General features: G+C 36.7%; 2 protein-coding genes and 1 pseudogene across 6 annotated transcripts; all 3 read right to left on the bottom strand.

Moving 5' to 3' along the window:
- Positions 1-1140: 1140 nt before the first annotated feature.
- Positions 1141-9406, bottom strand: LOC114717059 (uncharacterized). 5 transcript variants are annotated; one of them, XM_028902141.1, is made up of 15 exons: positions 9194-9406; positions 8485-9122; positions 8024-8184; positions 7053-7113; positions 6482-6547; positions 6283-6368; positions 6050-6110; positions 4492-4704; positions 3568-3633; positions 3114-3193; positions 2919-3042; positions 2438-2491; positions 2185-2244; positions 1614-1720; positions 1141-1452 (listed from the first exon to the last, which is right to left on the bottom strand). In XM_028902141.1, exons 1-11 carry the CDS (start codon positions 9333-9335, stop codon positions 2928-2930), a joined length of 1689 nt encoding a protein of 562 aa, XP_028757974.1. In that variant the 5' UTR covers positions 9336-9406; the 3' UTR covers positions 1141-1452; positions 1614-1720; positions 2185-2244; positions 2438-2491; positions 2919-2927. The 5 variants fall into 5 exon arrangements, with proteins under 5 accessions (XP_028757974.1, XP_028757972.1, XP_028757971.1 ...); XM_028902139.1 differs by having other exon boundaries at positions 1141-1720; positions 2180-2244; XM_028902138.1 differs by having other exon boundaries at positions 1141-1720.
- Positions 9407-10385: 979 nt separating this feature from the next.
- LOC114717044 (clathrin coat assembly protein AP180-like) lies at positions 10386-13014 on the bottom strand (annotated as a pseudogene).
- Positions 13015-13768: 754 nt separating this feature from the next.
- On the bottom strand, positions 13769-17245 carry LOC114717048 (pentatricopeptide repeat-containing protein At1g18485). The gene has a single exon (XM_028902120.1). The coding sequence runs from the start codon at positions 17022-17024 to the stop codon at positions 14076-14078; it is 2949 nt and encodes a 982-aa protein (XP_028757953.1). The 5' UTR covers positions 17025-17245; the 3' UTR covers positions 13769-14075.
- Positions 17246-17304: the final 59 nt, after the last annotated feature.

The following is a 17304-nucleotide window of genomic DNA, read 5'->3' as shown; positions in this document are numbered from 1 at the left end:
TCTCTCCCCCATAAATAAGGGTATTTCAAAGGAAACAAACTCTAATTTCTACTTATTTATTATCTTTAACTAATTTTTTGATCTACGTAATAGAGTCTAAGGTTGCTTATAAAAAGGGACGGATGGAGTATTTACAAATCAAATTATTACTTTTGAAAATGTATAATTTTATCTTTTATTTTTGTGTAAACTGTTATTTTCTTGAAAGTGTATATATATATATGCTTATTTACATTAATAACTTTAATTTACTTAGCATATATATTAGGGGCAAGTTTGACAATATAATTAATATTTTAATATATAAATTTCCTTTTTTATTAATATATCTGTTTAAATCTTAAAATAATTAAATTTTGAAATGGAGTGAAATTAGAATAACAAAGTTTTTTTGGTAGAATTCAGAATATTTCAAATCAATTTGGACTTAAAACTAATCTCTATTGAGTCGACAGTACAACTATTAAAACCTTCTCAACAAGTGTGTTTCTCAGGATTCGACCTTGTATTTTCTTTCTTATGGGAGTGCAACCGCTTATTAGATCAACTAAGAACAGTGTTATGGAGTCCATTTTCATAACTATAAAGTTGCTGAAGTCTTGTACTTCTTTCTCTCATGTGTCATTTATTTTCTTCTACCTAAGGCAATATTGTTCATTTTATTACTGTATCCTGAAATTCAGTCTTTAGCTTTGTGCCACATATAATGTCTAATAGTTAGCAACACAATCATCTTCGTTTCGTACGGATAATCCTACATATCATGATCACCATTTACAGAAGCATATCAATTCCATCCCATTCTTGGGTGGCTGCTTCAATCTCTCCGTATGTGAATGGTTTTGGGCCTTTGTGTTTAGGATTCTGACACCCCCCCTCTCTCTCTCTATCAGTGGAGGTTGGAGAGGAGGTAGTTTGGCCAGGGAGTTTGTTTCTAGGGGATATGATTCTTATTTCTGAGTTTGTCAAAGATTGTTGTGATCTATGAGGTGGAGCTTAAGGAAAGGGTGGTTCGATTGGTGGAGTAGAGAAAGACGGCGTCGCCGTGGAGGAAGGAAAATTGAAGGCATAGCGGAGTGTTTTACTTCTGGCCAAAAAGCAAAAGAAATTTCATTCTATTGGCACACTGCTAAGCATACGTTCAAAGCCATCAAATATACATATAAAGACATGATTGGATGATAAATTTCGATGTCACAGTGATCCACAATCAGGCATTCGGGCTGGAGAACTCCATCTTTCTCACCAATTAAATCATAAGTTACACTTTGTTCTTCTGATATATATATATATATATATATGATACTGACGGAATTATTTAGCTTACCTACAGATACCCCTATCCCTCATCCCTAGGCCTGAAAAATACAACTCAACTACAACACAACCTATATATCACTCGAATTTTTGTCCCCAGAAAATAAATCTGTACACTTGAAATCCCCATAGAAACTGAAAATAAAAAAAAGGGGATGTTTATGAGCTCAGACGTTCATTTTTATAGAATTCATCTTTGAAACGTCAGTGTTGAAACAAGCAGAGACAAATCGATTAATCCAAGTAAGTGGATTCACGACCTCCTTCAAGGAGGGAATTATTGAACCGAGGATCACCTTGTCAAATACCAAGGCCATAATATGTGTCAGAAGAGATTCTTGTTGAAGTCAGGCAGGCTTGAGCCTTTTGATGGAAATTAGGCACTAGATACAGTCAGAACAACCTGCTCAAATAAGAAGCCAGTGTCATTGCGCACAGCAATTGGAGATCACAGCGAGAGCAGTACATAAAGACTTCTAGTTGACAATCACTAAACCCGCAAGAGATAGATTTACATATACAAGAGACAAAACAGCGCCTTTGATTAAATCATGACAATTAGACACCCACGTAGCACTAACCAACAGTTGCCAGGAGGCACTCGGTATCATTTGTGCTACACGGCCCCAACATAAATGCATATATATCTTACACGTGGCAATATTCACAAAATATTGACAGTACAACTCAATTTTTTAGACTGTACAAATATATCGAGAGACAAGTCTACTTGAAACCAAAAAACAAAAATGACAGCAACAATGCAGATATATTAATCGGATGAGGAAAGCATACTTAGTCATCACTGTTTATCAGTTGGTTATTTTAAATAGTATAAAAACTTAGGCTTAAGGAGGAAAACCTCACAACTTAACGACTCCTAAAAATAAAGCCTTGGCACGGGTGTAAGCACCAGCCTCATGTAAACTGCAAGGAAAAAAGTTTGCTTCAGTAACTTGTGTGAGAAACCAGACAAGAATATCGTATCAATTGTGATACCATATAGTAAGCAACAAGCATTGTCATGGCCATTTTCAATTATTCTTCATTTTTCTTTTTGGCAAGTTCAATTATTTTCAATTAGGGTATTAGAAGGTTGACCTTAATCAAAAGCACTTACATATTTCCATGAATTTCATAGAAGACTTCCTCACCTTGTCAATTCCAAACAAACCTGGGAATCAAACCAAATCAAAGATATTAAATGAAAAATTAAACAAAAAAATTTCACTCAAATTATTCACCCCCAGGAAAGATAATGGTGGGAGCATCAAGGAAAATAACATATGACTGTAGAAAGGTAGAGGCCGTTGGATTGGAAGGGATGTTATCAAATACATCTACTTCGCTTCCAGCTTTCCACATAAATTCTTTTCTCTATTTCCCTCATTTTCTAACTCTCTGGTCTGTACATATTATGTTTGGCTGATGAAGTCCATCAATCATCTAACCACCAAACTTGATTATGATACAGACTGAACACACGTAATCCTCCAAATTTTGCTTCATCAAAGCATCGTTTTTTGTGTGCGTGTGTTTTTGCTTTTTTTTTTTTTTGGGGGGGGGGGGTGGTTTTAGAAATGGTTAAATGAATGCCTTACACCCACACTCTACTTATAGCCAACTTCCAGCATCAAATGACGATAACTTCGTCCACGTATTATCCTATGCCACAGGAAATATATCGAGTGTTGGAAGCTCAGTTCCATCCGCTGCTGGACAAGCCTGAAACCAAAGAGTCATCTTAAATATTTGTATTGAGACTAATTGTACTGAAACCTGAGAAAATTACTTACCATCTTACAAGGCACCTCTGGATTCCTCTAGATATAGGGCGCATGAAAGATGGGTCTCTTTGTGCATAAAGCAAACCTACCTGCAGAAAAGAATAGGTCTGGATTTACCGCATAAATGACTCAGAAAAAGATATAATGATGAAAAACTTGATTAATCAAAATAGATGTAAGGTCTTTCTACTTCCGCTAGTCCAAAATTAAGATAATATCAACCGTCTGTTTCTGAATGTCCTCCAGTGAAAATCCAAGAGTTGGTCTATCGTTTAATTAGAAACAAGAATAACAAATCCAAAAGTAACAAATTGCACCATCTATGTTAAAACAAAAGCAAGAATGGAAGTTTAGATATGCAATGACCTAAACAGGTGGCAAAGTTTAAAAATTGAAGAACCAGAGAGAATGTAAAAGGACTGTAGATTTCTAAATTAAAATGGAAATGACCAAAGACATGTACCTCCAATAGTGCAGTAGCAGAGGGATCATCAAATATTTCTAGACTGCAATCCGCCAGATAATTAAACTGCAGCAATGAAATGAGCAGTATGGCAACATGGATTACAGTAAATCTCCACCACTTCAGAGTTTAAACTAAAAGTAACCTTCTGTACTATAAAATTTCAAAGAATGCACGACTGTACAGTGGAATCATGAACTTGTCCTTAGATAAAACAATCATTTGAGGATTCCAATTAAATGTGCTCCATTTTTCTTTACCATGCAATCTTGTGATTCTTGTCCACTATATTACATAGACAAAGACATGCAATATTGGCTACTATATTACATAGACGAAGACTACTTGTTTGAAATTGTCAATGCAAATGGTCAGAAAAATCTCACTTGCGGACACTTCACAGTTGAAGAATTAGAAAATAAAAATTGCAGAGTATTATACCAAGTAAAATAAAATCCTTTTATTCTGAAGATCAACAATCATCGGAAAAATATCACCGCTTCACCGGCCAAAAACTATCAGGTAATCAAGTGAATCATTTCATATATCTTGAAGATTACTATTTGAGATATCACTTCTTCATTCAATATATCAATTCCTCATATTTCAAATGGCATAGAATATACAAAAATTCTTTCACTGAATTGAAAATGTTCCTTATTCATGCAAGAAAAGTGCAAGCACGAATTCTTCAGATTATTTGCAGGCATATTTGAACCCCCTTTTAATACTTTTTGCACAGAATTTAAAAGTAGTAGAGTAACAGAGAGAGAAACCTTTCTTATCAGACAAAATACAGATACATGCAACATGTTATAATTTCACATTTTCCTAGTGTATATCCATGTCTTATTTTCTCCCTTTTTCTTACACGGGATCTTCTCACAAAAGGACTAAAGAAATGCAAGAGATAAGCAAACTTACCCCAAATTCCGTATTGACTAGAGACTGAACAAAATCCATTAGTTGAAGCTTTGCCCATTCCATGTTTGATGTAGGATCATCAGTTCGCGGAGGATGCCTCCAGGGAGCACCAAAACGTAATTTATCTTTTGAAACCTTCCCAGCACGTACATCAATTGCAAACTTCTGCAAGATCTCCAACGCTCTATCCATGGCAGGATTTACAACAGTAATCTGAATGAAGTTTTTAAAAGGAAACATAGGACACGTTAATCAAAATTGCAGAAGGATATTATAAAACTATGTTAGCTTAACAGTATAAAAAAAAAAAGAAGAAAAAAAGAAAAAAGTACATCAGGGATAATTAGATATGCATATACTTAAAAGATCATAAACACTGATGTACTATGATTTAACCATAAAAAGACACAATTTTACCAAGAGCAAACTTAGTAGAAATAATTTAAATATGCATAATTATTATAAGGCGTCTATCTATAAATGCCAAGTCCTTCAATATATGTTCCTCAAACCTAAATGACTATCTTATGATTATAAGATTCTCAGGCACTGAAAAAAGCCACTTTTCATATTTGCAGAAAGAATTAACATTACACCAGCGTCCAGACAGCTTATGAACCAGGTAATGACTTTTTCCTTACACTTGACCTCTATTACAATTTTATCTATTGATAAACAGGCGCCATTTAAAGTAAATAATATACTGAAAACTCAGCATAGAAAATCCAAGATTATCTTGGAAATACACAATTTATACGCAAGGTACAACGTCTGATCTGATGCAGGAGTCAGAGTATAGTTAATTAACAATGCTTATGGTAGTCTTAAACAAATTTATTGACGCAGAAGACATAGCATCAGGTACAGATGCAATGATTAAGAAATTTTCACAACCACAGCCCAGCACCGAGTTACAAGTGGAATAAAGTCTCATACTTTTGGTGAGAGTGAATGTGTTCTAATACGTTGTAACAAATTTTCCTAATTGGATAGATACATTCCCTTGCCGGAAAACTGAAAAATTTGGTACCCTTACCTCAACTGAAACAACTGCTATAGTATAAAAGATATTAAATCCATATTTTGATGAAATGGAAAATATCCAATTTCTCAAATTTAACTACTTTTAGACAAAATTTAATCTCAAGATTAAAATATGTGTAAACAAACACAAACATCAATATCAATCAATATAAAATATAAAGGCTCTAATAAGATGCACTGTTCACAAGCAGTGAATAAATAGTACAAGTCATTATTAAGATGCCCTGTAATGCATGGGAGATGAGACTGGGACATAATTGCTATAAATTTACAATGCTAAGCGAAAAATAAATAACTTTGGAATATAAGTTCAATTTTTTTTTAAATGAATATTTCCAGTAAAAGAATGCAATTTATACTCTTAAGGGCATTTTGGTAATATTTGGCTTTTGAGGGTAAGTTTTTGCCTTCAAAATAAGAAGAGTCGTGCAATTTGAATATCTCTCAAGGAATAATAGAGTAGTTTACTCTATTAAAATGGAACATGTGATTCCAGGCATGTGCTGAAACTTACTTGCAAATATGCTAAATAAGCATCCAAAATGTCCTCAAAGGTACTCTTGTCCCCAGCGACCCTACATTTGAACAAAATGCATGAGCAAAATCATCATCAAAAGTATAGTATCAATCAAGTAAAAAAGACTACACTGCGTAAAAACTCATGGAAAGCAATTACACATGATATGTAAGAATGCCAAGATAACATTAGTTCAGAGTAGGATCAAATAACCCTCAAATAATTCTTACTTCTGGTAATAATTGCTTTGTTTGAGCACATAAAGTTCAAATAGATGTCGAGGGCTTGGCCCAAGTAACTCGGCAAGAATTGTCCACTGCAATATAAAAATTACTGGTTAATTCACACAAACATATTCCTGGAAATAACAAAAAAAAAAAAAAAAAAAAGAAACTGAAAATTTTCAGCATGATAGCATGGTCTCCTTACTTCAGAGTGACTGAAATAATCAGCAACCATGTGCATTTTAGCTTCTTGTGGAGTCCATCCAAAGGCCTGCCAGTCAATAATTCTTCTATGAGTGACATAAAGTATTGCGCAAACCAAATTGAAAATCAAATGGGATCTTGAACTGTTACAGACAACTCTTCATATCTCACACAAACAACCATAAATGATATCCTCACTTCATAACTGTGTTGCACAAGTAACCTTGGGAAATCGATTACAACTTCTGCTTATTGAAGAACTTGAAGGCAGCTCAATAGATGCACAAACACACAATAGCATGTCTAACAACAATTTTGTTTCCCAGAATGTAAACACATTAAGATGTAATTTAAGCGTTCCCAAAATTTTCAAGCTTGCAGCATTAAATTATTCAATCCCATTTAGTGACTCCAAGAAGGCAGGGAGACAGAAAAATATGTATAGATCATTTTTGGCATTTTTTGAGTTCAAATACATGTACATTCATGCATCTGCAATCCCAGATCCATGTAAAATTGTTAGTATGTGCATGTCTCAAAGAGAAAGAAGTAAATGATTTTGATCAAAGTACCTCACGGGAGACGAATATGTCAATGAATCCAAAATCCAAGAAAGCTTTGTATGGATAGTAACTGAGTCAAAGAACAAGGTATTAGAATTCTTGAACAGGCTAGAACGACCCTGCTTATATAAAGTAATCCTACAAGATACTACATTAGAATAAGACATTTAGCGCAGGTAAGAGAGAAAAGAATATTAGCACAAACTTCTACTATAAAGACGGTTGAGAAGTTGACAAGAAACAAGTCAGAACCAGGCAAAGGGTGGGTATACATAGCCGGACCAAGTATGTTGACATTCAATTGCATGGAATTTGACAGATATCAATGCAACAAATTTAACTCTTAAGCCTACAAAAAAAAGTTTCAATAGATTACAGTGGAAGATAAAATACAAATGACCGGTTTAATCAACAGTAGAATACATATTTGCCACCGAATAATGAATTTCTAACTATAAAATGCTCTTAATGGTTCTATCTATTCATGTTATCTGTATTGTCAAAGCAGGCATCAGGTAGTTCACTCATCAGTAGTTTCAACTTTATCCATATCATATAATTGTTTAGTAAAAAAATATGTTTATATAAACATCTTGCAGCACACCAGCAATCAAGATCATGCCCTAAAATAAGTGATCCTCCAGAGGATCAACAAGAACCCCAACTTCAAAGACTTCATGAAATTGCAATCACATGTTTTCTAGGTTATCTAAGGATTCATGGGCATGGAACAGGGAAAATGAATTTTTCTTACAAAAGGAAAATGAGCATTTAAAAATCCACATAATCCCAATTCATAAGTCCTAACAGTGAAGCTATGCATGAAATACAGATGCTCTTAAATTTGGAACCATATCATGAACAACAAATATGCATTAAAAAAAAAAAAACTTTAGCGCTAATTCCTATTAAATAAGAGTTTCATATTGTCATTAACGGTGAAAGGTGAGTGAAAATGAAGCCAAGAGAATGAAACATACCTATCAGATGTCACCAGAATCACAGGTAAACTACGCACGTTAACACCCAAAGCAATTATTCTCCATATCAAACTATCATGATATAGCGGTCCACTAACTGACAACTCATCATTTAGAGTTGCATGCTTCAAAACTTCAACATTGTTAATAACCAACTTTGGCTGCAAGTAATTTGAAAGCATCAGCAAATTGAACATCAAATTCACTTCACAAAAACTTCATCAAGTTTGTTCTACACACCATACAGAAAATGCATTCCCAAAAACTTTGCTTTTGGAATCATTTGCAAGCCAAAAACTAAAACACAGGTGGCATGATACTAGCATGGTATCTATCCTTTTAATCAGTTAATACAAGGAACGAATATATATATATATATATATATAGAGAGAGAGAGAGAGACACACACACACACACACACACACACACACACACACCCCACAGCGTTATAACATAACTACCTGAAAATGATCAATTTCAGCAGCTTGTGACAACAACTCCAACAATAAACAGGGCCAGTCAGTACAACAATGTGCCAAAGACCTTGAAAACCCACCTGTCCTGTTCAGATGAGCAATGGCATTAGCTCTCCAGCCTTGTTGAACCTTAATAACCTCCTTTGCCAGTTTCAGCGCCACAATTGCCTCCTTGAAATACGAAGCCTCCTCAACAGAGAGATTACACCCCTTCTCACCCAACCCCAAAATCCGATCAATCTCATTGGCATTACATCGATCAGATACAGCAAAAATTGCGTGATCCCACAATCTGGAGAGCGAAATCCTGCTTGAAACAGCAGTTTTTGAACCAATACTGCTCCGCAGTATACGCTTGAGTGCTGTATTTAGACCATGCCATTTGTTCAGGGTGGTGAATATTTGCTGCGAGTTGATGGTTCCAAGCATGATCCCCTTTTCTGCCATGGATTCGAGGCAGTGTTCAAGCTTCTTCCGGCAATCTGACAAAGGGGGTGGAGGGCAATTCGACCAAGAAGTCCATGGAAATGACTGATTGTATTGTGGGTGGTGATCTTTGATGGTTTCAGCAAAATCTACATACCCAGTGAGGTGGGGGCCTTTGTTCCAATCGCCGAGCAAGCCTGGAAACTAAAATTTGTAAGAGAAAGTAGATTCAGAGTTGAAACAAGAGAGAAGAAGGAAAAGAATGTACGTTCAAGTATGAGAGTGGTTTTTCCAACGCCTCTCGGTCCGTGAAGAATGAGAGGCTGAGGAACGCGAGGGTGCTGAACGTGGTTGTTTAAAATGGTTTCAAGTAGGGGTCTTGGTATTATCTTCCATGGTTTTTGCACCATTTTGTTTCTGTTGAGGCACTCAGCAGCTATGATTCTGAACTGAGGCGGAGATCGAAGCAGGGTTTTTGGGGGGTTTATCAGTCTCGGACCAACCAACTGTCCATTTTGGTTTTGGGTGGAGATCCATATTCCAATCCGCCATCCCCTCACTCACTCCCCCATTGTCTCCAACTCAGAAATGCCAAAAGGATATTTTTTTTTTAGTTTAAAAAAAATTAAATCACACGGTTAATTGTTCATGAATAATATAATTCATTTTTTTTTCCAGAAATGGATGTAATTGGATAAATGTATGTTAATTATAGAAAATTCCCTAATCTTTTTTTTTGCCAGACCCTAATCAAAATTTAATACTTGAATTTTATTATATTTCATAAAATGATGAAGTGACAAAAACCCCAAGTAACAATAGTAGAAATTTGATTGAAAATTTAGTTGTCACTTGTCATAGATATATGGCTTTTCTAATGTAATTTATTTTATTATATACTAACATATGATATATATATGGAATAGAGACAATTGGGAAAAACATAGTAAAACAAAGGGAATTTAGGTTAATATAAACTTTAGTCTTTCAAATTTGCTCTCATTTTGGTTTTGGTTCCTCGAATTTCTTTTAATGTAAAACATTAGTCCCTATAATCTAATAAAAACTTGGACCATTTTGCTTTAAGGGACCAAAACATATGATTTGAAACTTAAGGACCAAAACCAAAATAAAAGCAAACTTGAGGGATCAAAGATTATATCAACCGGGAAATTTAGTACGAATGTATGTCAAAACAAAGAAATAGTGCATCAGTTGTATATATCTCTTGAAAACTGTTCTTGTTATAGCCCTGAGAATTAGATGACATTTTTTGCCACGAAAATTAAATGTCTGAAATTTCACATTACAAGAGAAACTATAATATTTAATTAAATTATGTAAGTATTCTATGACTGGAGCAATGGAATAGAATATAAATCAGTGTTCTATGTAAACATCCCAATTCATAATTACTAGCCCTCTTTTGAGGAAAATGGACAATTAGATAACTCATTAGATCATAAAGAAAGCAAAGGAGAAAACATTCCAGATTGGTGTGGTGAACCCTGCTCTTGTTTTAACTCGCTAGAGGTTTGCTTATTGTTAGTCATTGAATTAATCCACGCCTCAAAGAGATCATCTTTAGTATTGGTTGTGGTTATTGTTGTCTCACTAGCATTCTTTTCATAATATGTTGCTGCTTCTGACTTTGCACCATCAAAATCCTGAGCCCAGAAAGTTGAAGAGTGGGGAGCAAGGGTCGGAATTGTCATTGCCTTGTTAACATTTTGTGTGCTTAAGGTGGTCGGAGCTGTGGTTGTCTCATCATGGGGATGAAAAGTCGGTGAAGTTGAACCAATCTTATAAGGAGCTGCGATATGAAGGGCTGGTTCTGGAGTGATGGTATTCAAACTTTGAGCATGAAAGGTTGGTTCTGCAACCATCCGGGTCCCAGAGGTATCTTGAGGAGTAAAAGTTGGTGATAACTTCATCCCATTGAAGTCACCAAGAGGCTGAGCCAAAATGGTGGGAATTATACCATTTACCAGTGGAGGTTGGTGTTATTGCTCCCTTAAGAGGATTCTGACCACTAACCACTGGAACACTTCCCTGAAATGTGGGCGTCGGATCAAAAAAATTAGCAAAACCAGCTTTATAATTTTCAGTAGTAGAAGGAACAGTGCTTGTTGTATTTTCTAAGAATGGATTGTATTCGGCTTGAGGTGTTGAAGAAGGCTGATCAAATAATAAATCAAGGATTGATGAGCTTATCCCATTTGAAAATTTATTAGTGGAGCTGTGTTGGAGATTTGGTAGTTCCTATCCCAGCAAACACCAAATCCCAACAATCTTTGGAGCCATTATTCGAACCAAGGGTTGTTTTTTGTTGTTCCTGATCTCTTGTTTGATTAACATGCTGGTTGACTTGCTTGGGTGCAGATGATATCTCAGCTAGCACTAGATCCCAGCAATCTAGGGAACCATTTTTTGAACTCGTAGGTTTCTGTTCCTGATCTCTTGTTTGACCATCATGCTTCTCTCCTTGCTTGGATGTAGATTCTATCTCAGCCAGCACTAAATCCGTTTTATCTGTGGACCCATTGTTTAAACTCGAGGTTGTATTTTTCTGTTCTTGGTCTCTTGTTTGACTATTATGTTGCTCTACTTGCTTGGGTGTAAATGCTATCTCAGCCAGCATTAAATCCCAACAATCTGTAGAACCATTTTTTGAACTCGAAGTTGTATTTTTCGGCTCCTGATCTCTTATTTGACTATGCTGTTGCTCTATTTGCTTGGGCGTAGATGTTATCTCAGCTAGCACCAAATCCCAACAATCTTTGGATCCCTCGTTTGAACTCAAAGTTGCATTTTGTTGATCCTGATCTTTTGTTTGGCTATTACATTTCTCTGCTTGTTGGAAATCATCAACAATCACCAAGTCAAAACATGAACTTGTTTGATCAATTGGTAATGACATGCCCAGGCTCAAGCCCGCATCATCAGTAGTAACAATCAAGAGTTCCTCCAATGATGAACACTGAGAACCATGTTCAGATCTATGCTCCGAAGACTTTGAAGGTGCCTCAGGTTGCTCGTTAGCTTCGTCCTGGCTTGAAATTGAATAAGTACCCTTTGGCAGAGGTGGCAGAAGATTGTGTTTGGAATCACGAACTGGGGATCGTGGTTGGCCATTATTTGTAGATAATGAGGCATGATCTTTCAAGAATTCTTGCATTGTGTCCATAATATCATTAGACACCTTTTGCACACTTGGGTACTCAGACTTCCTCCCAATTCCAAGGCTTGCACAAAAAGCATAGAATCCAGATAGCTCATCAAATTGTGTAGAAGATTTGGCACAAGCTTTGAAGGCAGTGACACATGCCTTATATGGCAACTCAAAGAAGCTATCTAAGATTACAGAAAGCCCGTCAGAAATGTCCCTATACAGATCAAAACTCTCTTGAACAATAGCATATAAAGAAATCTTAATCAAAATATTTTTCTTTGCTGCCCCAGTTGGGCGTGACCCAATTGCTCTATCCAACAATCTCTGCCAGTGAGTAATTCTATCAAGCACTAGTGTGGGTTTCATGCCTTTAACCCTTGGTTCATTAGACATCTTACTAAATTTCAAATTCTTCTTTTGGATTCCTTCAAGATAACATGTGAATCGACGTTGAAGCTTTCCTGTGAGAAAGCAATCTAAGCGTTCATAAGGTACAGAGCAAAAGTTCTAATAAAGGAAGTATAATCCCAAGAATTTGGGGTTGAATCATCCTTGAAATTACAGAGATTAAGAATTTTAGCCCCTCGTTTCATCGCATGGAAGATTTCTCTGGGGAAATATGGATCGCCGTCTTGAAAGATTCTAAGCACAAGCACGAGGGATTTTAAAGCAACCACCCAATTGTGAGTTCTGCCAATTCGTTTGCCTATCGCTTGGGCACAAACCGCTGCATAAACTTTGTTGGAAGAGACTAAAAGAACAATTTCACTCACATACCGATTTTCCATTGGGATTTCATCATGTGTGGTGGCTTTAAGAATGTTAACCTCAAGATTCGCTGCACTGCTCACCTTGGCTAAGCCTATACTGGTTTGATCTTTCATTGCCCCTATGGCCTTCCTTAGCTTGCAAGCCATGGTGCATTGTTCAAATTTCACTTCGATTTCCAAGCTTTTTTTCCTTTAATTTTTCTGTTGTAGTTGTTGATTATTTTTTTGTCCCCGACATGGGGTTTATGGAAGAGTGAAAGGTGTTTGGGAGAGAAGAAAATTGACAGTTATTATGCAGAACATTTCTGATCTCAGTGATGAAGAGAAGTTAGGATGTGTCGATGAAATGTTCCATATTTAGAGTTAGAAGTGTACATTTGCATGGTGGAGAGTGTAGAATGGGGAGTCAACCTTGAAAACAGGAAGATTTATTCCTTTGGCTGACCAATGTATGCATTTGACTATGTCATGTCATTTTCAGAGTTTCTCCACATTATTAGAATTATCCATAGTTTATTATATGACAACTAAATATTTTTCACCTCATTAAGTTACCTATTCATCATGATTTCGACTACGCACTGATTAAAAAAAAAAAAAAGTAAACACCCTATAGGAGTGATAATTTTTCAAATATTTTCTTTTTAGGTTTGGTCTTTTTAGCTTTTCCACTTTTTTTTTTTTTTGGGTTCAAAATCTAAAAGTTGGCAACCAAGTTTACCTTTTCATTAAATAATGCCATTGTTTTTTTTTTTTTTTAATTACACACACATCAGCTTCCCCATAGGAAGGTCTCCCCAACACACCACCAGAATTCAACGCCGGATCTCCCACTTTGGGAGGCATAGTATGCCCTCAAGCCATAGGGACTTTGGCAAATAATGCCACTGTGTTGTGGGCCTTCATTAATTTTTTCCCTTTTAACTCATCAATATATCTTATAAGTTCAGTTAATAGAAATGAGAAAACAAAACACCAAATCACAATCAAATCAAGTTTTCTTTTTCTTTGTTAAATATATCAGTCATTGATTTAGGCTGGAGCTTTATCGACCAATGACAGGGCTTCAAATAGAACCTGCTGATCTGTACAGAAGGTTCAAATCCAATAATAAAGCAGAAGCAGTTTTGCAGCTGCAACTTTGTTGACGATTTCGGGAATCCTTCACACCCTGACAAATGCATGAATAAACTTGTTTACACCTTTAATTACCAATAACCTCCACAGGAACAAAGCCCATTACTAAAATGATGAAAGCGCTTGTTGTCCCTTATGATAATCTCCCTTTTAACTACCTTTGATATGAATTTAGCAGCATTATGACAGTCCACACAAATACGTAGATTTTTACAAATTCTCAGCGGTGAACCCTTGGTTGTATTTAATAACCCAAAAGAAATTGCAAGCTTCTCACTATGACCTCGTAGAATTTCAATCTTCTCATCTTCTTCCAGTTCATGAAGCACACAACTTGTGTCAGGTTTGTATCCAATTTTGCTTATTTTCTTCTCCAATTTCATCCATGTCTGCCAAATCTTCTTCGATTCCAACAGTGATGCATCTCCAACGAGAAATCTATACACTTTCCCTCCTACCTCCATCCAACTGCAACCTGCATCTTTTTGAAGGCCAATCCCCTTCATCCTTTGCCTCACATTTCTCACATCATCCCATTTCCCTAGTGAAGCGTACAAATTTGATAGCAATACATAGTTTTCAACTTTGTTGGGCCCCAACTCCAGTAACTTTCTGGAAGCTTTCTCCCCAATATCCAAATCACCATAATTCCTGCAGGAACTAAGTAATGAACTCCATATCATTGAATCTGGTTCCTCAGACATCTCGTTCACAAGTTTTAAAGCTTCATTCAGTTGGCCTGCTCGACCAAGCATGTCTACTACACAAGCATAATGCTCTAGCTTGGGCTCTATGCCATACAAACTTTGCATCTGACTGTGATATTTGAGCCCTTCCGTTACTAAGCCAGAATGGCTACATGCCATTAAAAGTCCTATAAATGTCAAAGAATCTGGCTTGCAGCCTGAGGCTTGCATCATTTCAAATAGCTCTATAGCCTCGTGTCCACGCCCATGAATTCCATATCCTGCAATTAAAACATTCCATGATGCTTCATTTCTCTCTTTTAACCTGTCAAAAATGTTTCGAGATTGTTTCATGCACCCAGATTTTGCATACATGTCCATCAGCGAGCAGCTAATGTAAGTGTCCTCTGTTAGATGAGCTTTTAACAACAAGGAGTGAACTTCTTTGCCCAAACGCAGAGCAGATAACTGCGAGCAAGCCCCCAGAACGCCTATTATGGCTATCTCATGAGGTTGAGTTCCATTTAATAGCATTTGACGAAATGTGTCAATGGCTTCACTAGGAAGTCCATTATGTGAAAAGCCACTAATCATTGAGTTCCAACTTACTACACTTCGGTCTTCCATCTTATCAAACAACAGTTTTGCTCGTAACATGTCCTCACAGTGAATGTAAAGTGACAATAATGATATCCCAACAAATTCATCTAACTCTAGACCATTACGTAGCATAAAGCTATGAATCTCTTTACCAGATTGTAGTAGTTTCAGATGAGCGCAGGCTAGAAGAAGGCTTCCTACAGTGAATGAATCAGGATCTACGCCAGACTCTGTCATTAGAAGGTACAAGTCCAGAGCCTCTCTAGGAAAACCATTTTGTGCATATCCGCCAATTAGTGCATTCCAAGAGCTCACTGTCTTCGTCTTTATGCCATGAAAGGCACGCTCAGCATAAGTGGGTGACATACACTTTGCATAAGCGGCTACAAAAGCATTGGCAACCAATTCAACATCTTGAAATCCATGCCTGAAAGTGTAACCGTGCAGTTCTTTCAAGCTCCCCAGTTGAGACTCATCTAAACAAGCTGGCAGGACATTCAGTAGTGTCACCTCATTTACCACTATCTCATCTTTCATCTGCATCTTCCGCAGGAGATCAAATGTTCCATAAGTATCTCCTTCTTTAGAGTATCCGCCAATCAGGGAATTCCAAGAAACCACATTTCTGTTATCATTCCTATCAAACAGAATTTGCGCTTCAGGCAAGTAATTGCTTTTTGCATACATGTCGACAAGGGAATTGTTAACCATCAATTCTTGAGTTAGACCCAATTTCACAGCCAAACCATGAAGCAACATCCCCATGTTCAAATCCCTTTCAGAAGCAGATACAGGTATTATTGTCACCATTGTAGCAGAATCTGGGACAAGGCCTTGCTCACTATTTAGAAGCCCCTTAAACAGGACATAGCTGTCGTGAGGAAGTCCATTCTCTGAATATACATACATCATTGAATTCCAAGAAATCAAGTTTCTTTCAGGCATACATTCAAACACTTCCAGAGCTTCATCGATACACCCACATTTTCCATACATTGCAATCAACGCATTACCCACAAACCCATCAGAGGAAAAAGCCATCTTTATCGCTAATCCATGAATTACCTTACCCAAATTAACGTCCAAAAGTCCAGAACAAGCCTTAATCACGCAAGGCAATGTGAAATTATCTGGACTGAATTCCGTCACGGAGATCAACTCGATAAATAACAAAACTGCATCATGAAAAAGGTCGTTTCTGGCATAGGCACTAAGAAGCGCATTCCACTGAATCAAGTTCTTCCTCAGCATGCCATTAAAAACGAGATGAGAATCGAAGGGGGAACCACACATAGAGTACATAGTAATAAGCCGGGTATTAAGAACAAGGTCATTGCTGAATTGAGTCGATGCCGAGACCATTTCGTGAACTTTCCGGCCAACCTCGATGTCTTTGTAGCGCGTACAAGCCTGAACTAAGACTTCTATAGCTTCTTCTTTCTGCATTGAAGTGGAAATAGAATTGTCAAAATCTTCTTGCAGGAAGGTAAGAGCCTCATTGAGCTTCCCCGACTCGCAAAGCTCGTGTATGTGTTGAAGATAAGAAGCACGATGCGGTAAGTTGTCGGCAAAAGGAAGGCGAGTTTTTGGCTGGGTTGGTCTTGAGTGAGAAAGAGACGCCTTAGGAATCCAAATTGAACGAAAAGGATTGTTATTTGATATGGAAGTGATTTTGCCAGGAAAGGGAACCTTCTGGGTGTGATAGCATGATGGTGGCGGCGACAGAGAAGCCATAAGCAGCACCGGCAGCTGGAGATAAAGCCACAACAGCAACCCTATTGGCACATCGATCTCAGCTAGATTTCCTATGATGCGGTTGTCCGCTGTTAGAATTTTATGAATTTATCTCCCTGACACTGCGGCATGTTTTCTTGGATAATCATGATTTTTCACAGATAATTTAAGGCAAGGGTTCTTAATACACAAAAAATATGGGATTTTAAGCTGAGACCAAACTAAGGTATTGTGGAAAATTTTGTCTTTATGTGGGTGTATATATACATATAATAATTTA

The sequence above is a fragment of the Neltuma alba genome, unplaced genomic scaffold (genome assembly GCF_004799145.2).
Source record: "Neltuma alba isolate B1F8T4 unplaced genomic scaffold, ASM479914v2 tig00011705_pilon, whole genome shotgun sequence".
Classification (NCBI taxonomy): Eukaryota; Viridiplantae; Streptophyta; class Magnoliopsida; order Fabales; family Fabaceae; genus Neltuma; species Neltuma alba.
The sequence above is the reverse complement of the archived record's forward strand: the minus strand, read 5'-3'. Positions and strand labels throughout refer to the sequence as shown.